We start from the raw sequence: 22,261 nt of genomic DNA, 5'->3' as shown, positions 1-22,261 counted from the left end.
TAGTTACATCTATCGATCATGAGAAATCAAAATTGAATATCGATTGAAACACATGAAACACGTTGATTCTCAATTCTTAATACTAGCTTTATAGCCCGTGCGAGGCACGGGCATGTTTTAGCTATGATTTAGTTGTGTTATTTCTCTTGATATCATTTTTATATAATATATTAATATGTATATAAATAATAAAATAAAACTCTATGTTTCTATTATATTTTTATCTAGACATTGTTTTTATATAATATGGTGGTAAATAATAAAAAATCATACTTGTCATTCTTTGAATTGTAAAAAATTATATAACCTGATTCTATCTATTTAAAGATGCAGCATAGTTTGGACGGTATGGTAAGTCACACGTTGCGGTAGCCAAATTGATCACCAAGTGGCAATCAATGTGGCTATACCATCTACCCAGGAAGAAATTACAACCTTTAGCATATGAACTTCAGTACATTCAAAACTGAAGTTTATAACACTTTTTAAGGATTTCAGATGTACTGCAACTTGTTTCATATTCATTCTCTGTGCAGGGGCTTCCTCTGAACATGTAATCCCAATTCAAAAGATTGAAGTCAAGCTTTCGGTCTGTTCATGTGTCCATTTACTGCCAATATCATCCTTTTCCTTGGAAACACTTTCCTCTCTATACCAGGCTGATTCATCCACGATCTCCATAACTTGATCTCCCAATGCCTTATTCAGAAAACTGTGCAGATTCATTCCATCTCTAAATAGTTCATCAGTCGGTCATTTACTTGTCAACATTTCTAACAAGAGAATTTCGAAGCTATATACATCTCCTTCAGTAGTTACCGCACTCCCCATGCTATATTCTGAAAAACTCACAAGTGTCATGCAACTAAAACAAAAGGCTACGACAAAAAATTATGGTATTTTAAATCTACACTGTAAAATTTCTTGACAGCTTGTTGTAGACTTGCAGGGGTGAAATTACAAGAACAGTTATATAATATCTTCTGTAAATTTGTGAATTTAATAAATGATACCATCAGGTTCCTTTTTGGGATATATATCACTTGGTTTCATTCTCATATCACTACTATAGAAAGCAGAAGCATACAACACATAGGACATGCCTAATTTTGGTGTTTATCAGAAACTCACACATCGTATATATTTCAAAGAAACAAAGTTTTAGGTGAACAATGTCTTCACTGTCTTTCTATACGCATACACACACACACACAAAGCATCGACATAGCTATGTTCATATTCTGTACTCAATAACCACTGTATTCTCTAGTTAATATTTTACATTTTTTTTATAAAACTTATCCATCATTCATCACGTCTTCCAGAGATTATCTTTGCCTAATTCTTCTACAGATCGCAGTCATCCAATATATATATATATATATATATATATATATATATATATATATATATATATATATATATATATATATATATCCTAAACACTTTTCAATTATATGAGTTCTGCTTCTTAAGAGTGACATTATTATGTTTACCCGGAAAGAAATAACTGTGGCCGTCGACATGATTTTAAGAATTTTGTTTTTGCCTAACGTTTTTTGACTTGAAACACTGATCTTATTTTCCTCACATTATTACTCTCTTGTTCTTCACATACTTTTTATTCACCACAGGTTTTGTTGTCACAGTGCTTAGCTCACATGTCGTGTATTTCTCACGACTGCGAAATACCTCATCCCTCCTAACACTAATGCACAAAAAGATTCAAAAAATTTATTAACAATATCCAGAATTCTTGCAAGTGCATGTGACCACTCATCTGTAATATAATTTAAAAATATAGACTCCATTTCCAGCAAATGAGATACAATATAAAGAAGGGGGAAAAAAGTACACTCTTGGTCTAGTGAGTTACTTAATATGCGTGATTTTATTTCCAGTGACATCAATAAGTTCCCAAAACCAATTTTTAATCAATACTCGTGGACTTAGCCAAAATAAAGATCAGGAATTAGAAGGTAAAAGTAATTCATCAAGCAACGCAAAAAAAAAAAAAGAGGAACAATATATGCTAAGAGGAGTAGAGTACCATGAAAAACATACCAGGTCCAATAGCGAGCACTGTTTTTATCCAAAGGCAACCTGTTCAAATAACAAACTTCATCATCCTCTAAATGTGATCAGGCATAGGATCCAGCGACCGTCAAGGCTTAGGTCTAGGCCTCTGCAGGCGAGCGGTTAACTGCTGTTTTATCAAGAAATAAAACTAAGGCTGATGACATATATGCAGACGAGTCATAACTCGAAAGTAAAAAAAAAATAAACTCAATTTGGCCAATGTCAGCATATTCCCCTACTCACAAAAACAATCTTAGTTTTCTCTGCGATCTAAATTACTAAAATATATGGATAGTAATAGAAACATGCCATACTAAGTTTGACACACCCAGTATGCCTAATGTAATAGAAATTGGAACACGGATATCGACAGTCACAATTATCTAGGATTCCTTCCTAGCTTAGACCAACATGCAACTTAGCTTCCCGAGAGCTGAAACATGCCATATCTTATTAGCAAGATTTTACGAGGTAGGTTAGTTATAAACTTAGAACTTCCTCAAATAAAGGCCTTAATTTAATGTCAAAATTTGCAAATGATCTTTGCATTAAAAAAGACTTGATCACAAAATAAACTGATTTGGAAAACTTGTTTCTTAGAGTTATAAAGTAAATACCTGATTTTCTAGGCCAAACAATAATAATATTCTAGAAGAATCAGAAAAGATAAATTACATTACAAATTTAGGAAAATCATAACCTTTTTACTTGTCATGACATCTTTAGATACAAGATATAATGTAGTTACTACCCAAAGCAGTTCACATTAGTAATTGTTCTAATTACAAGAAGAAAAAGGTGTTTAATCGCCTTAATTAAGTATTTTGTTTCAGATAAAACCTCAAATAGCAACCTAGCCCAAATGGTTAGTGAAAAGTATAAATGAGTCTTACATTTTTTGAGTTGTTGTCGCCGGCTTTAGAATGATAGAGGGACTTTTGATTAGTATAATAGCAAGATAGCTCACCCTGCAAAAATGTTCAAATCATGTTCAACTAAAGTGCTGATGCACATTATAATTTTTTTTAAAAAATCAGTGGCCAGTAATATAATAGTTAAATAGTTCTTGTTGTACACAAGTTTATAGCCCGTGCGAGGCACGGGCAAGTTCTAAATTGACATATTATAAATTTGTATATCGGGTGAGAAAATATATTAACCATGTTGGAGTGCTAAGATTAGAAATTTTGTAATATCTAAGGATACACATCCATGATTAATGTAATTTTTGGAAAGGTCTTCTACTATGAAGCAGAAGAGGTCATTCAGTGGCATTCTGAAAGTATCTATGTCACTGGCTAGAATAGATCTAAAATAATAAATAAAAAATAAACATGTACTTCAAAAAAGAATTTCTAGGATTTATGAGGAATGCGATGTAGATATATAAATTACACATGTACCTAATATTTCTTACAATTTTATAACAGTTTGATCATTTTCTAAAATACAACACAAAACTTGATTGTAATGAATATGACGGATTGAACCTGCTAAGATGACAAATGTTATTATAGTGGTTGGTTGAATGAAAGTGCCGAATATATGACAAGCTCAACAAATCATACAGATTACAATTGCCTCCATGACTTGATTAAGTGATTATATCCCTTGCGCTCAAACCACCGCCGAAAAATGATACAACATAAGTGGCACACACTTCTGCAAAAAATTAAGCTTCAATAAACTATTACATATAGAAAGAGCAGACCCAAATCAGGCTCAATCACTACTCAAATGTAGATAAGTAAATTATTTATACTTAGCCTTTTTCAGTGTAACATCATACAAACGCACCGCAATGCCAAAATTTAGTTATATCAATTATTTAATTATTTATTATTATTTATTTGTTTTTATTTAACCATATTCACCACAAATTTTAATACAATAACTAATGTTACGCGTGCAAACTCTTTGTAGGTCCTCAAGGCATAATTCTGCACATTCATTTATATTCACTTGTATAATAAGAGTAGTTAGGTCGACATCCTCACAATTTTCTTCTTATAATTGGAGGAGTGAAAACATACTACAAACATATACAAGAAAAGATGCACCAAGATATAGAAACGAGTAATGTCTTATCGACTCCTCTATAAGTTTAAGTTGACTTATGCATTAAGTATGAATGGCCTAACTAAATCTACCTCATAGTAGACCGCGTGCATATAAAATCTTTAGTTATACCAATTGTAGTGCAGAACTGAGATGAATTTAAATACCTGAAATACATAGAACACCTAAAAACCATCTTCATAGATAGGATAGTAGGTAGATACATCTCTGGTGCTGAATAACCAAAAACGGCATAAAGAATTAGCTGCATACATAAAGAAAGATGACCATTAAGAAAGGTCTGATTATTGTTGCCCGTATAAATTGTGTTATGGGAAACAAATAAAATGTCAAAGCCCCATTACCCGCTAGGCGTCGCCTGGTTGCATTCGATACAGAAATCTGACTAAGTTTATCCGTCTCAGTTGCTACCATTCTTTCACGCTGTGGAATGTATGGACGAAGCCACACACCAGTGTAAACCTGAATAGTCAGATATTTATGAAGATTGTGGGCTGGAGATTATAAATAAATTAATCACCACCTGGATGCAAAGTAATCATCTTGAACAAACTGTTCACTAAACAGGCATAACACAACCCCCTAAGGAAAAAAATAAAAAATTCTACCCCATCACAACACAAACGCAGTTTGGTTCGGCCTTGTGCCTAGCATAATTGTAATGTTGACAATACACCACGGAAAGAATACCCTGTGAGGTCGTTATACTGAATTCCCAGCTAAGTAAATTACAAGCAGAACAGGTCACCCAGACACCCCTGGATTGTCATACTAATCAACAGTAACTACAAATATGATAAACAATGTTCTTAATCAATACAGAAGACATCTTTAAGAATTGAATGAAGAAAATCAGATGTCATAAAGCTGATTGGGTTGATGAAATGACTTTCCACCAAGTAAGAAAGCCACACTTCCATTTTGGTTGAACCCTTAATTTTTATTTCTAAACAGAAATTGATGTTAAGATCCTGTAAGATGGCTGATTGAGCCATCAACCAGAAGAGTCTTCAATTATATAATTATATCTAATGTACAATGATTTGAAATTTTTGGCACGGAGAGGATGATGTTACATAGATCAGCTCTAAAGTTGTTGACAAAAAACAGGAGAGGATAGTATATAACAAACCTGAGCATGTCTCATTATCGTTGTGCAAGGATCATTTAAGGATTCTTTCCAATGTGATAAGTAACCAGCCATTCGAGGAATTGCAAACAAAACAGGAAAGAACTCTGTTGGGAAAGCCATTGCCCTGATTAAATTAATGTTAGGCATTATATTAACAATTATGGAGTATAGAAGAAATTTAAACAGGCCGGTGCATACCTATACAGCCCGAGTAGAGATCAACATTTGGATACAATTTCCACTTGACAAAATACTCATCTGATAGTGCCGCTTTCTCCAAAGCTAGAGCCACCTGGTAACAGTAGCATTTCACATTATTTGTTGTGTTGGACAAGTTAGCTGTATCGGCAAAGTTAACTCAAAATGAATGAGCTTAGAAGTAATTCTGTGTAATCCGCAATAAATTACATTAAAACAAGCAGGAAATCAATAAGATCTCAAAATTTTAATATACTAAGCAGTATAAACAAATATTAAAATCATAAGATGCTATCACTTTACAACCTTTTACTGTGTGAGAAATGAGGTAGGAGGGACAAATGAACATACGAGGGCTGTGAAGGTGCAAATTTTCTATGATGAGATTTGTAAAACAAATGTGTAGTATAATGGAGCATTCTCTTTCAATGGGGGTTTAAGTTGTAGTTCAATGTATTATTAATAGAACGGAGGAAGAATGAAAATCATAAAAATGTTTGTCTGATAGTACAGATTATATCCCCCCATCCCCTCCCTACTCATTTAAACCAAACAAAACGTTATAATCTTTGTATTAAATCATCTCCACATTAACAACCTACCTCAATGAGAGGAACCCGGCCAACAATTGAAAAAACTTCCTCCGCCAACTTTTTTATCAGTTTTGCTCCTGGATCATATTTTTTGTACATACGGTGACTAAAACCAGACATTTTACATTTTTTGTTTCCTGTAGAAACAAGGTTGAAGTGGAACATTTTAAGAAGATGACCAGATGATCTTCCAATGCATGCACAGAAGACCATTTAACGATCACAAAGGAACGAACTTATGTTACTTTACCTGTTTTTCACACCCTCAATGAACTCTGGAATTTTGTCTAAAGTTCCAAATTCATTGCAGTTTTAGCACAATCTGCATTAGCCAAAACAAATATATAAAGAGCCAATATACAAAAATAATGTGGTTTAAAATAATGTGGACAAATAATGTGGTTTAAAATACACAAAAAGTAAGCCAGGAAAAAAAGCCCTGTACACAAGTGTTACACACGAAAGCTAGAATAGAAGCACATAGAGGCAGATGTCAAAACTAAACTCATTAAAAATACTATACAAACAACACAGAAGCATGAATTACAATCTATTATAGAGGCCAATGGTGAAGTAAGGGAACCTTTATGCCTACAGACTTGTGGTCTGAGTGTGGACTTCAGAGATAGGCTAAAGAAATCCTAGGCGTGTAACCTTAGTTTTGCAGGACAGCTAGCAATATAGCCAATTCTTAGGCCAGAACCTATCGACCATTAGAGTATGGTTTGCTGTCCTAATTGATATGCCTTTACAGCCTTCTTGGAACTAATTCTTTCTAGTACAGTATTGATTTCTTTGGCATGTCAGTTCTTGGACTCTGAAGACCACCTAAGATAGTTTTATGTTATTATTGTTTGCCTCAGACACTTCAGTTTCTTCATGTACTAAAATTGTATTCTCCATATTGGGGATATTATCGGGTTGGAGGGACTCTGAGGTTGTATCTTCAACGCTGTCATCTCCACTTGATTTCCCGTCACCCTTATTTTCAGCATCTTCATTTGCTTTGCGTATCTGATGACAATATATTGCAATACACAAGCCCTCGAGTAAGACAATAGATTGAATTAAGACCAGAGTAGTCCCAGGTCAATATTACTAAAATTCCTTATACGACAACATGAAATTGTTGTTTCCATAACTTAAAAGCAATTCATATCAGATTTGAAAAACAAAGGTGCATACTTACTTCAACTTCATCGAGTTTCAGTCCTTTGTCCTTGAGAAACGACAAAAAACTGTCAAGCCTTTCATCAGTTGGCTGGTAACATCGTAGACAGAATGTGACTTCAGCTGTGTCACTGTAGACCTACAGTGCTTGTATTAAATATGCTAATCTTAATACATTAAAATCTAAATATTCTCGATAAGATTATTGCCACAAATCCGACGTAGTCCCCAAAAAACCCCTTTCTTTTTCTAAATAAAGATGATACCATGAAACAATTGAGTAACAAAACAAAACAAAAAAAAAATCGAACAATCGTGGGAGCGTACCTGAAGTTTGTGAATTCTCTCATACTCCATGGCAAGATAAATGAGATTATTTCTAGTGCATATCTTTCTCACTCACCTGTAAAAGGTGTTAGAGAGAAGAGATTGGTTTTAGAGTGCATGAACTTGGCCTTTTTTATTAAGTCATACTAAGAAGTGACAAGAATGTTTGGAATTCTAAACAAGATCTTGAGACTGAATATTTTATAATAGATCACATATTTACCTGACCTGATGACTAATGAGTGACTATGGTCAAGTGCTTCGGCATAAAATCACCCTTTAATTTAAGGGAGGAGGATTCGCACAAACATTCTAAATTGAATCCATGTAAAGCAGATCCAATTCACTTGCACAATTCATCAAACATGTAGGGTGGAACCGTTTGATAGGTGCCACTGTGCCTATGGTATAGCATGATCCATGTTAGTGGTATCGTAAAAAGCTGCTAATCATCATCTGTTTCATTCTTCTCACGGGAAAATGATTTTTGATATAAGTTATCAGCACTGAAGCCGTAGAGCGACGTCAAGAGTTAAAAAACTGAATACTTTCTCAGCAAAAACTGAATAGTTGCTCAGCTTACAGGGGGGTTAAAGGGGTTAAGAAGTGATCTAATTCATTATATGAGGGGTAAGATTGTACTTTCACACTGATTTTATTGGCTCACCAAAGTGGGCGGGTATAGAATTCGTAATTTATTAATTGTAATTTAAATTTTTCTAGCCTTTAACTTGTGCGAAGCACGGGCGGGTATAGAATTCGTAATTTATTAATTGTAATTTAAATTTTAACGTCATCATATTAGTATTTTAGAATTGATGAAGAGGATTTTAACCTGAATATATTTACCAACTGTTTATATTTTTTGGACAACTACAAATTATACCAATATCGATTTATTATGATATAGTATATAAATTATATTTAAAAGAATAATGGTGGAGTTTTTATCTTGTACTATATCTCAAGTGTTTGTAATTTAAATGGTATAAAACTCTTTAATATTGTAAGAGTAAGAGAAGTTTACATGTGACAGACTTGTAGTTACAAAAGAGATGACCAAACCAAAATTTTGTACGACTACAAATTATACCTATGTTGGCTTATTATAGTATAGTATAGATAATAGATGAGGCAAGAGAGATTAATTTGAATGGTCAATGCGCGCTTTGGCCGAAGTTTCAGCCATTACGGCGCACATTCTGTACAATATCTTTGGATTCATGCATTCAATTCTCTGTAAATGTCGAGTTTCAGATGTGGAAATGAATTCCATAAACCATCAAACAAGGTATGAGTGAAACAAATTCAGGAACTAGTGCAATTATGAGCAATACTACTCAGCTGCACAGGTCGAGTCAAGAGGCTGCTAAGGAATCAGGATCAAATGCAACTCCTCTGGGAAACGATAATATTACGGTTATAAGTGAACCACCACATCGTTCGATTCAGATAATTGAACCAGCTCAGCTGCCAGAAGCTTACGCTTACAACCAGCGGGCTGCTTCGAATAGGCCTTCTTCGTTTTACCTTTCAGGTTAGCTGCAGTTTCTTGTTGAAATATAGTATAAAATTTATTTTGGGCTTTCGGGTTGATTCTCAACGTGATATCGTAGCTGGGTTCAGCGACCTGAACTCAAAACTCATTAATAATATTCTAACTTCATTAATGGTTTACTAATGTTTTTAGCTCAAATGTGTTCTGAATTTGCAACTCAATAATCAGGATTTCTGATTATTACCGGGGACTTGTACGATGTGTGTATGGGACGGTTTGGATTAACTTAAAAGAAGTGATTTCTTGTTTAAGTTAAAGAAGTGGAATAGAAGTGAAAAGTAAATAAATGAATAAAGTGTTTGGAAAAGAAGTAGAAGCTCTGAGAGAAAAAAGCTAGCATTCTCAGTTTCTTAAAAATGCTTCTACTTATTTACACAAACAGGTCAAGAAAAGTAGAAGCCGAAAGCAGCTTCTGTTTCCACCATCCAAACAGGCCCTATGATTGTGTAGCTTCGTAAATATTCCTCCCATTTTATGACCCCACTCGTTTTCTTTAAAATCGCCGTTAACGTTGTTCTATTTATATATTTTTATGGTCATATTGTCTTACTTGATTTTTCGGATAAAAATTATCTATTTTTAGAAAATATAGAAATGTGTATACTTTTTTGGAAGTTCACTAAAATACATCCCAGATAAATATTTTTTACATTCTTTGGAAAAATCTTATTCTTGAATTGATAGGCTTTTTTAGTTTAAATGCTAGTGATTATAAAATTAAGATTGTAAAACTCACATAAAAAAGTATAAATACTTATCTGGGCCAAAATCAAGAATTATACATATAATGTTGTGATTAGCTGGGGTAAATGAAAATGAAAGGAATGAAACGGAATTTTGAATTATAATTTAGTTTATTGTTTAATAATTTCACTACTTACACGTTTATTGTTTAATAATTTCACTACTTACACCATTCCATTCCTATCAATTTTAATTAGAGTTTAAATCCTCCACTTTGTGAAGCAATGCTCCATTATTTGTCATATCTATTTTCTAACCAAAACTCATCATACCAAATTTGCATCTACACTCTTTTTTTTCAAATCATTTCATTCTATTCACGACAACCAAACAAAACATTCCATTCCATTCCAATCACGTGAACATAACATAATTGTTGGAAATACTGATTATTATAGCAACATAGAGGCAGTTATATATCATATTATACAAGCCAAGGCCAAGCAAGTTGAAACAAAACGTGAAGGTAAAACACATGCATATCAGTGACTGTAAGAACAGAGAAAGGAAAGAAGTTGTACCAGTAGCCATAGCTTGAGCCAACAACATGTACAACAAGAAAACACAAGAACAGCTGAGTCGTCAGGCCTTATACGAAGACCTGACTGCTCTTGAAGAGAATATTGCCCCCACCTGCTGCACTGGGGATGCTCGCAACACCTCCTCCAGGATAAAACAGCACAGAACTTTGGTTAAGCAGCACCTCCAAAGCTCAACAGCGACTTGCTCCTCACTCGCCGGGAAACCACGAACTGACTAGTGTATGAGAGAGGGAGAGAGCAGAGAGGCAGTGAAGAAGAGAGAATGTAAGGTGTGTAGTGTTGTGTGTTTACAATCAGCAACTTAGGCCTCTATTTATAGGAGAGGCTAAGTGTAACTGATACACCTCCATTAATATAGAATAAAAACCGTCCAATTTAAATAAATAAATCAAAACGTATGATTTGTATTTAAATAAAATAATAACGGTTTTTATACATTAAAACAGCCGTTTTGATATATATATAATTAATTTATATCAGTTACATGTCCAGATTCAGTGTATCTGACTTGGCTCATAAGAATTGAACCCAGTCCAAGAGAGCCCAACAGAGGTACTAACCCAGCCCAACTGATTAAATAATTTAATTAAATTAAATCAAAACCGAAATAAAATCCTCCGCCCAGGTCGCCTCGCGTACGCGAGACGCCGAGACATTCGCCCTTCGACCCGACCCGAGTCGTGCCGAGGCGTGGCGGGGCGGCGGCGGCGGCGCGCGTGGGCTCGTGAGAACACCACGCACCATAGCACACCTTAATAGTTATGCACTACCCATGTGTGTTATACTATATAAAGCCAACACCCCCTTTATTTCTTTCTATGTGGGACAAACAATACATTCTCAAAACAAGCTCTTTCAAGCTACTAACTTCAACTTCATTTCTCTTATGGATTTCATTAAGAAAATTCTTAAACCCATACATGAAAGTTTAAGTCCCGATATCTAGAAACAACTTCCAATCATTAGATTATGGAATTAACAACAAGAACATAATAAAATTATGAACTTAAAACTCCATTTTCTAACAATAATAACATAAGACTACTTTCAAATTATTCTTTAAAAATAATATATATGAACCTAGTAAGGTAATAAATTTAATAACGTGAAAATTCAACAAATTTTTTATTCTTGCTCTCTATTTAATTATTTTTGTTTGTATTTGAATTGAATATAACTATAAGGAAGTCATAAAAGTAATAAATTCAGAGCACCTAGATAATCATAAGAAAAATAACCAAACTCTTAAATTTTTAAAGAGCTTAACATGAAATTTTCCACAAGAGTAACTGTATTAAGAAATTCTCCTAAAACTGATATTATATCAGATTGACCAATTCTTGTAGAACCACATGATGTTAGGAGGATGACTTACGAGCATCTAACACTTCAATCGTAAGATCATGGAGACACTTATGATGATGAGTAAAAATATGAGACTATATGCTGGCACGCGGACAACAATACTTCAAGGACAGCTTGGTTTCTGCTGGGCCAAAATGAGCATCATATAAAAAGCTTGGGCCATATAATCCTTTGGAAGTGGATGCTTCACTTGGTTTGGATGATGTTATGTATTTAGTGTTCCTCTTTGTGTATGTATGCAGAGGAACAACAAACAGATTACATGAAGATATGTGTTCCTCTGCACAGTGCTGCGCTAAGAGGTGACTGGCATGCTGCAGACATAATTCTGAGAAAATATCCAAAGGTGATAAACATGAGCATCACACATAGAGAAGATACTGTTCTACACATTGCAGCTTCAACAAAGCACACTTACTTTGCGGAAAAACTGGTGACCAAGATGTAAATTCAGGACTTGAAACTTCAAAACAAAGAGGGGGTACAGCTCTTTGGTTAGCTGTAGCTTCAACCGAGAAAATGGTTGATATATTGCTGAAAAGGAACAAAGGTCTCTTAAAGATACGTACGAGGGGTAGGTTACCACTCATGTGTGCGATTTGGTCTGGACACAAGGACATTGTGGAATATATGTACTCCATGACCGATATTGTAGATGAAAAATGGAAAGTATCGGATAAAAAAAGTTTGCTGAATTCATGCATTGTGGAAGGACTATTTGGTAAGTTTTGAAACTCTCTGATTAAGAAGTTATGGTTCTTATAAATCTTCTATGCTTTAAATATATTTCTCAATTCCAAGTTTTTTTTTTAATCTGTAATAAGTGCTTTTTGCTTAAAGTAAAAAAATGAAGTAGAAGTTAGAAGCAAATTAAGACTTATAAGTGATTAAAGTGTTTGAGAAAAAAGTATAGTCATGAAACAAAAGCTAGTATTCTTAGTTTTTTATAAGTATTTCTTGACCTTTTACACAAACAGTATGAATAAATGCTTCTAACTTATAAACCCATAAGCCGGACTTTTAAGCCCCGGCCAAACACCCCCTAAGACTGCCAGGTCTAACCATTTAAAGTTTCTGTGTGTTTCTTACTTTATTATTCTTGATGATTAGCATCTTGAGTGATTGAGCACATATATCAACTGATATAGCAGAGCATTTTTAAATTTGTAGATATCGCCTTAAAAATTATGAATGACTGCAAGAAAGAAGGGACACTCATGATAATAGGTACAGAGGTACTGAGGTATTTGGCTTCTAAACCTGCTGCCTTCGATGGAAAAATACGACCTTTTCTTAGAAGACTTGTCAATAAAGGTGAGTTATAAACTGGTAAATGTGTTCTGAAAAAGTGCGGCGTTCTACTTCTCACACATAATTATCTTGAAAAAGTTGAAATTTTTCTGTTTCAGTACTCCCCGGGCCAGGACTAGGAAGCGTTGATAATTCTGTAGGAGTTGAAATAGTCAGGAATATATGGGAAGAGATTGTTAAACAGAAGCATGAGGACATATTGAAAACAGTTGTTGGTGATTATAAGAAGAAAGAAGTTGAAGGTCTTCTATTTGTAGCTGCTAGATTGGGCAACTATAAATTCATAATTGAGCTCCTTAGATTGTATCCAGAAATAGCATGGAGCAGAGATGACAACAAATACACAATATTTCATGTTGCAGTTATACATCGTCAGGAGAATGTGTACAATTTGTTGTATGAGCTTGGTTCAAAAAAGTTGGGGACACTAGACAAGGATAAAAATAATATTCTACATTTAGCTGCTATGAAGCCAGCGAAAAGTCGACTAAAAAGCGCGAGTTTCTTTCTGGTTTATGCGGAAAAAATGAGATGGATTCCTGTTTTAGTCTGTACGTTAGCTGGTCTGCCTGTTATCATATTTGCTCTGCTACAATACAGTCTACTTTTTGACGTCGTAAATTCAACATTCAATTCCAGGCATCTGTTTCGGCTCAAGAAACGTATGATCTAGAGGCAAATGTCTGATGGAATGATTTACTGTACCAGTTTATTTTCCATTCAGAGTGTACTCCAAAAGGTCTTCTCTTCAGGATGTACTTAGAGTTGTTGTGTTCAATCTGTATTTTTCTGCTTCTCTTTTATCCAGACCTGCTCAGGATGTACTTAGATTAGCTTCATTAAAAGTATAATGATTATTATTATTATAATTAAATAAAAGATTATATGAAGCTCATCCAACAATAATAATACTCCCTCCTTCCCCCTGGATAGTATACATTAAGGGACAGGGATCCAACAATTATGTTTGCAGCAGCTTTTACTTTGCCTGGTGGTAACAATGGTGACACCGGGCATCCAATATTCCTGAAGAAGAGTGCCTTTATCGTGTTTGTGGTAGCAGACGCGGTATCATTGTGCACCTCCTCAGCTTCCATACTAATGTTTTTGGCCATTCTCACTTCGCGGTATGCAGAAAAGGATTTCTTGGTGTCTTTACCAGTGAAATTGATGGTTGGACTCATAACAGTATTCTTCTCAATCGTCACAATGATGATTGCTTTCAGCGCGAGCTTCTTTCTCCTTTATGCAGAAAGTATGAAATGGATTCCTGCATCAATTGCTGCATTAGCTGGTGTGCCTGTTGTTTTATTTGCTCTGCTGCAATTTCGTTTACTTTTTGATGTGATTAATTCAACATTCAATTCCAGGCATCTGTTCAGGCCCCAGAACCGTATGATTTAGAAACGAATTCGCTGTTGATTCGTCAGTAACAGAAATAATTTTCTGAAAATGTTGTAATGTACTACACCTGATCACTTTATCTGAGAACTTGCTGGCGATGTTCATATTACATTTTCTCATATTCTTGCTATCATATGCGTCGATGTTTTCTTTTAGAATCTCCAAACAACGTGTGTGACATCCCGGATCAAATTCCTAATCTTTTTACAAACTTGAGTTAAATTACAGAACAAGTACACTAGTACAAATTCAACAACTTGGTAGGATACAAGTCCATCGCATATCTCAACAAATGATTGAAATTTGTTGATGCACTCAATAATTTTATTTTTACTTATAAGCTGAACCGGGGTCTCAACTATATTCAATGTGAGTCCGATATTCAATGTGAGTCGGACTGAAATGTTACTTATATTTTTGGACTTGTAAATTATTTTTCAAAACATGAAAACTACCAGCTCTCGAAATTAATGTTTCAAGGGGAATGAATAGATAAAATGTCTTTATTTTTATCGGTCACCATCGAATATAGAACGTAAAATTATATAGTTACTTTTTGTTTCTTATTAATTCATATATGGATTAAATAAGTAGGTTGTCCGAGCCGAGAGAGAACAAAGAGTAGGTGGAGAGAAGGTACGCAGTTTAAATACTCAACAAAGATAAATCACATGAATATATAAAACAGAAATGATTCCTTAAAAAAATTGTCAATGATTCCTTCAAATTAAAATATGAGCAATGCTAGAGACCCCAAATTTTTTCCCCAAAATTTGTTACCAAATGACGTGGATAACAAGTGGCGAAATTTGATTGGGTGATTGATGAATCTGCAGGGGGGCCTCATTATTATGGGAATGAATGCAACCAATGAAATTTCGCCACATCATTTGGGAAAAAATTTTGGGATAAATATTTGGGGTCTCTAGCATTTTCCTTAAAATATTGCCACCAACATTCTGTAAAAAAAAAATATTGCCACCAACATAAATGTTTTTGAATAATGAATAACATGTAGTAATGATTGATCATAATTAATTACCGATTAATCCTTATTCTGTCGTTCGTCGATCTGATTAAATATCTGATTATTCAGTTAATCATCTGATTAATCCTTATCCAATTAATTCTCTATCAATCTAATTAATCTCCGATTCATTCTTTTTTTTGAAGTATCTCTCTGATTAATTCTTGTTCCATAATTTCATCCATAAAATCGGAATTCTATTTTTTACAACGAAGTTTACTAGTAATAATAAGGTAAGTAGGTTCTTCATAAGCTCGGACAAATTCAATAGTGCGAGGTACGACTTTGTGATTCCAGTATTCCACAGTCGTGCTGATTGAGATCGACCTTGGAACTGCTCAGAAATTATTACTTTAGAACTGCTCGGAAAATATTACTTATATTTAGTCTGAGATTAATTAATTAATTTAGCTGGAACTCATATGAAAAGCTGGTAGGAACATGTTCTGTAAACGAAGACATCCCGCATTTCATATTAAATCTATAAAGTTTTAATAACAAACTTATGGATTCTTCGTAGCATCGTTGGCGGGTTAAAATTATAAAACTAAAATAACAAACTTTTATATTAAATCTATAAAGTTGGTTTGAAATAGTATGTCATTATTATTTTAAATTGTTATAGATAAAATATATAGACGAAGTTGAATCTTATGTTTTGGTAGGTTCAACAAAGATATTTAATATCAGAAATTTGACTAAAATTATCGACAACATATATGTCTGAAGTCTAATGTATGTTCTAATTATTTTTGATGTAAGGATTTTATACGGCAGGGATAGTTCTTAATAATGTCTTTCAAAAAAAAAATTATCTCAAAATGCATGATTGATTTTTTTTGCTTTTAAAAAAAATTTGAATATTTTTTTAAAAATTATTGTTTGTCACCACCAGTGTTGTAAAAAACGGCAATTGGATTTGGATATAATCGGCAAGACACGGAACAAAGACTAATTGAATATTAGTTAGATTGACGGGAGATTATAAGATGGATGGTTAATTAAATAAGCACGTATTAATCAGTTCGACGAATTACGTAACAAAATTGATCGATGATCAATCGCGGTTAATCAACGACTTTTAGAATACAAAATCATTGCAATTATGAGAAGCTTAAATTTTTCAATAGGACAAAGAAAAAGGAGGGAGAACAAATTTGTCAGCTAATCTCATACTAATAATTCAGTTCCGACTTCTCATAGTAAAAGAGTTTATGGCAGAAGTGATTCTCGATAAAATTCTGTCAGCAGATGAATCCTGAATCAGCATTCCTGACAAAAGAGCTGCTGCGCAGGTCGAGCTGTTGACAGGCTGCAAAGAAATCAACAGGCTTCAATACCACTACTACAATGACTGCTACACTACGCAGATCGAAGCCTGCAAAGAAATCTCCTGCAACTAAGAATGCACCTCCTCCGCTGCATCATTCGATTCAAATCACCCAACCAACTCATCCGCCAAGGGCACACGCTAAGAACCAGCGAGCTGCTTTGAATAGGCCTTCTTCGTTCTACCTCTCGGGTTGGTTGAACTCTATGGAGCCAATTTTTATATGCACCGCGCATGATTAACTTTTCTTATTTGTCTTAATGTAAGATTGCGTCTGACCATGTATTTCATTTCAAATTTTGGATTTCAAATGACATGGTTTGAGGTATATTTCAAATTCACAGCTCTATATTGACATTTGAATGTGCTGGATTTCAAGCATTATACAAATCCATTTTTTGCATGTGTATGATATGTCATTTGATTGAATCCAGAATTTCATATGAAATTTAAGTTCCCAAACTGGCCATAAAAGAAAAAAGGAAGAGACGTGATTCGTAAACAATTTAGCTAGCTTATTAATATTTGATTTGGCTAATGTCAAAAATTTGTTTTCCTACAGATTTGTGATAAGGTTCTCTTTGTATATATAACTGCAGATGAGCGAAAAGAAGACTACATGAAGATTTGTGTTCCTCTGCAAATTGCTGCACTTAGAGGGGACTGGCATGCTGCTGAAAGAATTTTAAGAAAATATCCAGAGGTGGTGAATATGAGCATTACACATAGGGAAGATACCATCCTGCACATTGTATCATCAACAAAGCACACGCACTTCGCGAAAAAACTGGTGAACAAGATGCAAGTTGAGGACTTGAAGCTTCTGAACAAAGAAGGGTTAACAGCACTTCTGATAGCAGTATCTTCAACCGATAAAATGGTTGATGTTTTGCTAAAAAGGAATAAAGAGCTTCTAAAGATACGTAGAGGTGGTAGCTTGCCACTCATGCGCGCTGTTTGGTCTGGAAACAAGGACGTTGTGGAATATGTGTACTCGAAGACTGATATTGCAGGTGAAAACTGGGGGTTGAGGGATAAAGAAAGAATGCTGGATTATTGCATTGCGGTCGGACTGTTTGGTAAGATTTGAAACTCTGTTTTTCTAGTAGCACACTGATCCAGAAGTTGTTACCATCTATTGATCTCTCTTTTGCTAGGAGCACACTGCTGTAGAAGTTGTTATCATTTTTATGAATCCTTTTGAGTTTTGACGGGATCTGCACTCGAATATCAAAATAAGTTAAGAATGATATATAATGAGGGGAGGATTAGATTTGTGGTTTTACCCTTCCTATGGAGATTTCACATTAATTACTTATCTTTCTTTATGTTTTACTTGTTACTGTGATTAACGTCAAGCTATACCAGATGCGATGTAATAATATCAAAAGTGTCTTAGGTGACTTTGAACAACAACTAACTGACAAACTATAACATCTCTAATGTGTAGATATTGCTTTCAATATTATAAACATATGCAAGAAAGATGGGACACTGATGGTAATAGGTGCAGAGGTACTGAGGTATTTGGCTTGTAAACCTGCTGCACTGGATCAAAATATACCACCCTTTATCAGAAAACTTGTCAATACAAGTGAGTTTTCGGCTGGTTCTTTTGTTCTCTATAGCATTATTAAGTATGGGTTAAATATCAAGTAGGTGACTGATTGGGTCCAAAAAAATTCAAGTAGGTCACTCATTGCAAGTCTGAATAGCCAGATTTGCAATGAGTGACCTACTTGAATTTTTTGGACCCCGTCAGTAACCTACTTGATATTTAACCCTTATTAGTATTTGCTTGAAATAAACATCAAAGAAACTCTTCGTACTCCCTGGACCAAGACTAGGAACCTTTGATAACTCTACAGGAGTTGAGATAGTCAGGTATATATGGGGGGAGATTGTCAAACAGAAGCACGACGACATACTGAAAATTATAACTGCTGGTGGTTCAAAGAAGAAAAAAGCTGAAGGTTTTTTGTTTATAGCTGCTAGATTGGGCAACTATAAATTCATAATTGAGCTCCTTAGATTGTTTCCTGAAATTGCATGGCACACAGCCGGTGACAACAACTACACAATATTTCATGTTGCTGTTATAAATCGTCAAGAGAACGTGTACAAGTTATTGTATGAGCTTGGTGCAAAGAAGATGCGGACACTAGACAAAGATGGAAATAATATCCTGCATTTAGCTGCAATCAAGCCCCCGCAGAGTCGACTAAACAATGTGTCAGGAGCTGCTCTTCAGATGCAAAGAGAACTACTGTGGTTTAAGGTACATTTTCCTTCATTCTCATAATAAACATGAGGATCGGGTTAAAAGTGCTCTGTAACAAATTCTGGTAGGCAATTGCACATTCTCATATTGTCGCGATTTTTATTTTAATAGGAAGTAAGTACCAGGGTGCACGTGATTGATCGTCGACAGTTGAACAAGGAAGGGAAAACACCCCAGGTATTGTTCACTGAGCAGCACGCGGATATGGTAGAGAAAGGAGAGATTTGGATGAAGCATACAGCAGCTCAGTGCATGGTTGTCGCGACGCTAATAGCCACAATCATGTTTGCAGCAGCCTTTACTTTACCTGGTGGTAACAACGGCGACAATGGGCATCCAATATTCAGAAAAAAGACTATATTTATCATATTTGTGGTAGCAGATGCCACATCTTTATGTGCCTCTTCAGCTTCTATACTTATGTTCTTAGCCATTCTCACTGCACGTTATACAGAAAACGATTTCTTGGTGTCTTTACCTTGGAAATTGATGGCTGGATTCTCAACACTTTTTATCTCAATTGCTACTATGATGGTTGCTTTCAGCGCGAGCTTCTTCATCCTTTATGCAGAAAGTTTGAAATGGATTCCTATATTAGTAGCTACCTTCGCTGCTGCGCCTGTTATATCATTTGCGATGCTGCAGTATCGTCTACTTCTTGACGTGATTAAATCAGCACTCATGTCTAGGCATCTGTTCAGGTCCAACAAACGTATGATCTAAAGGCAAATCGTATGAATGATTTGTTATCAGTGTATGATCTAAAGAAACTTGTGATTTACAAGCAAATGTGTGATCTAGAAGCAAAGGCAAGAGTTATGATTTCCTGTATCAGTTTATGTTCCTCAAGAATGTACTTAAGTTGTGTTTCTTTTCACTTTCCAGTATAATTAAGTATCGAAAAATCTTAAAATATTTACACAGGCAGAAATTTCTGTAACAAACCAGTGCAGAGAAGCAATCATAGAAAGATTTAATTGAACTATTACATCATTATACACAAACCATAAAAAAAGACCTGCAAGTATACAAGGTGAAGGTCCAAAGAAAAGAAGATCTTTGATATCGGTACACAAAATGAAAACTCATTCATCGCCTGTAGAAGAACACGACTAGATATCAGAGAACGCGCTAATATTCTTCATATAAGCTCTGCTTTCCTCTAGAAAGGCTTCACCGCTAGGAACAGGTAACAAACAACTTGTACTTGTAGTAGCATATATGGAAGTTGCTGGTGCTTACTTCCCGAAGCATGGAAACCACCTGCTCATGGACTGCAAATTGATGTTTTAAAAGAAAGAAGAATGAGTTAGTCAATGCAGAATTATAGAGGAAAGAGATTTTTCTTTTAGAGAAGATGTAGGATAGACCTTATTTTTGTTGCGATCATTTTGCTTTTGCTTATTCGCATAAGCTTGTTCTGCAGTCATGTTTGATACCATCGGTGAGCCTGAGTTCTTTTCATGGCGTACATTATTGAATGCGAAGGTATAATTTTCGCCTGCTGCAGGATCATTCTCATCCCAGCCACCAAATATCGGCACTGCAGCAACTTTATCAGGCTGAAACCACAAATGAGGAAAAAGAATTAATCATAAATTTCATAAAAAATTTAAGTTAGTTTTATACTAAGGTAATTGTCTACTCTACATTCTACAGCAATTATTTTGAAGGCAGAATCAATGATTAGCTTCTTTAAAAGGCATAAACTCACATATTGAACTCGCGGAGAAACTGGCCTCATTCTGGATCTTCCAGGTGTGGCAGTGCTACTTTCATTCGAATACTTATTTTCCCAAGCAGGAGAACCGCTACTCTTCTCATTCCATTTTGCCTGGTACTGTGGATGGAGTGGTGACCGATCAATGCTATGCACCGATTCACCATTTTGCCTTCCAGGCTGACCAGAGCCTAATCCACTGCCTCCGCGGTTCTGACCAGACCCCGTACCTCTCTGACGACCAACATTGTTATTACCATTTTCCCTTGATTGATTGCGAATTATTGTTGGTCTAACTGTTGTCCTACCTTTTGGTTCCGCGGGCACATTTATTGTTGGTCTAACTGCTGTCCTACCTTTTGGTTCCTCGGGCACATTTCTAGCTCTAGAAGGCGACTCTTGAGCTAAATTAGGAAACATGCCCGGATACTCCATCGGGTCATTTGGATTTATCATCTTCCCTCCATTTTTAGCATTGCGAGCCTCAGCAAAGTAAATCGTGTAAGGAGTATTATTCTCTGTATCCCAGTTGCCGAACTGTGGTACCACTGGCCGTTGCTGCAACAACAAGAAGATAAATTGTCCTGATTACTCGATACTCAAAATCTGAGAGACATACAAAAATGAAAAAAAAAAACTAAAAATTAAATGAAAAGTACGCTCTGTCAGAGGAATTATAGTTCAGACGAGTCAATTCAGTCATTGACAGATGGTTTCCTTCGTACAAAATTTCAAATAAGTGACGAAATAGAGGCACTTTTCTCAACTGTAACTAATTTGATATATTTGGACCAAATGAGTAGCGATGAATCTAAATTTCAGTAATTTTCATCTAAAACAGATGCAAAACATTACATTCTTCTGATACATACTGTAATTGCAATAAAACTTCAAGTTCAGAATAAACTTACTGCCATTTCCTGACAATGAACAGAATCCGAGCCTCGAAAACAAGATTTCTTCAAAAACCTGTAAATTATGTGGTCAAATCACCAAAAGCTCGAGTTTATTCACGAACAGAGAGAACAGAGAGACACACAAGGAGAAAAGCTATGAGAAACAGGTGAAGTATGGTGATTTGGCTCTAGCAGCAATGCATGTGTTTTTATATGTGCCTTCTAGCTTGACTTTTCTCAGCTTGCGTGTCTCACAACTTGTTGATTCTTGAATGTCAACAACAACTTTACTAGCTATTTTTACCGATTCAAATTTGACACCGTAAAAGAAACGAGTTATTGGAAGAAGCAGATAAAAATGAAAGATCATATTAAATATTTACTAGTTTTAGTATTGTATTAAAAAATTAAATATGAGTTAAAATATAAAGAGGAAATCTCGGTTACATTTAGCAGAGGTGTGATTGTATATTGCATGAAATAGTCAAAACGAATTGGTAAGAAA

General features: G+C 34.9%; 4 protein-coding genes across 23 annotated transcripts; 2 read left to right on the top strand and 2 right to left on the bottom strand.

Moving 5' to 3' along the window:
• Positions 1 to 201: 201 nt before the first annotated feature.
• On the bottom strand, positions 202 to 8,227 carry LOC108211185 (citrate synthase 3, peroxisomal). 20 transcript variants are annotated; one of them, XM_064090298.1, is made up of 14 exons: positions 7,802 to 8,226; positions 7,579 to 7,654; positions 7,271 to 7,390; positions 6,665 to 7,095; positions 6,332 to 6,403; positions 6,091 to 6,218; positions 5,489 to 5,582; positions 5,291 to 5,394; positions 4,503 to 4,620; positions 4,305 to 4,371; positions 3,570 to 3,741; positions 2,973 to 3,047; positions 2,065 to 2,206; positions 208 to 839 (listed from the first exon to the last, which is right to left on the bottom strand). In XM_064090298.1, exons 6-11 carry the CDS (start codon positions 6,199 to 6,201, stop codon positions 3,651 to 3,653), a joined length of 585 nt encoding a protein of 194 aa, XP_063946368.1. In that variant the 5' UTR covers positions 6,202 to 6,218; positions 6,332 to 6,403; positions 6,665 to 7,095; positions 7,271 to 7,390; positions 7,579 to 7,654; positions 7,802 to 8,226; the 3' UTR covers positions 208 to 839; positions 2,065 to 2,206; positions 2,973 to 3,047; positions 3,570 to 3,650. The 20 variants fall into 20 exon arrangements, with proteins under 20 accessions (XP_063946374.1, XP_063946360.1, XP_063946368.1 ...); XM_064090303.1 differs by having other exon boundaries at positions 7,271 to 7,342; XM_064090304.1 differs by lacking the exon at positions 6,665 to 7,095 and having other exon boundaries at positions 202 to 839; positions 2,051 to 2,206.
• Positions 8,228 to 11,186: 2,959 nt separating this feature from the next.
• LOC108212984 (ankyrin repeat-containing protein ITN1) lies at positions 11,187 to 14,601 on the top strand. The gene is given in 6 exon segments (XM_064090206.1): positions 11,187 to 12,263; positions 12,266 to 12,492; positions 12,939 to 13,101; positions 13,197 to 13,737; positions 13,823 to 13,919; positions 14,032 to 14,601. Coding segments are annotated over 6 exon segments (1,743 nt in total). The 5' UTR covers positions 11,187 to 12,019; the 3' UTR covers positions 14,503 to 14,601.
• Positions 14,602 to 16,687: 2,086 nt separating this feature from the next.
• On the top strand, positions 16,688 to 19,979 carry LOC108212983 (uncharacterized). Its single transcript, XM_064090288.1, has 5 exons — positions 16,688 to 17,051; positions 17,459 to 17,938; positions 18,310 to 18,453; positions 18,707 to 19,137; positions 19,252 to 19,979. The coding sequence occupies exons 1-5, from the start codon at positions 16,880 to 16,882 to the stop codon at positions 19,861 to 19,863; spliced, it is 1,839 nt and encodes a 612-aa protein (XP_063946358.1). The 5' UTR covers positions 16,688 to 16,879; the 3' UTR covers positions 19,864 to 19,979.
• Positions 19,980 to 20,092: 113 nt separating this feature from the next.
• Positions 20,093 to 21,948, bottom strand: LOC108213422 (RPM1-interacting protein 4). The gene is made up of 4 exons (XM_017385212.2): positions 21,772 to 21,948; positions 20,855 to 21,418; positions 20,511 to 20,702; positions 20,093 to 20,414 (listed from the first exon to the last, which is right to left on the bottom strand). The coding sequence occupies exons 1-4, from the start codon at positions 21,775 to 21,777 to the stop codon at positions 20,379 to 20,381; spliced, it is 798 nt and encodes a 265-aa protein (XP_017240701.1). The 5' UTR covers positions 21,778 to 21,948; the 3' UTR covers positions 20,093 to 20,378.
• Between the last annotated feature and the right edge of the window lie 313 nt (positions 21,949 to 22,261).

The sequence above is a fragment of the Daucus carota genome, chromosome 3, assembly GCF_001625215.2.
Source record: "Daucus carota subsp. sativus chromosome 3, DH1 v3.0, whole genome shotgun sequence".
Classification (NCBI taxonomy): Eukaryota; Viridiplantae; Streptophyta; class Magnoliopsida; order Apiales; family Apiaceae; genus Daucus; species Daucus carota.
This window is presented reverse-complemented; position numbering and strand designations above follow the sequence as displayed.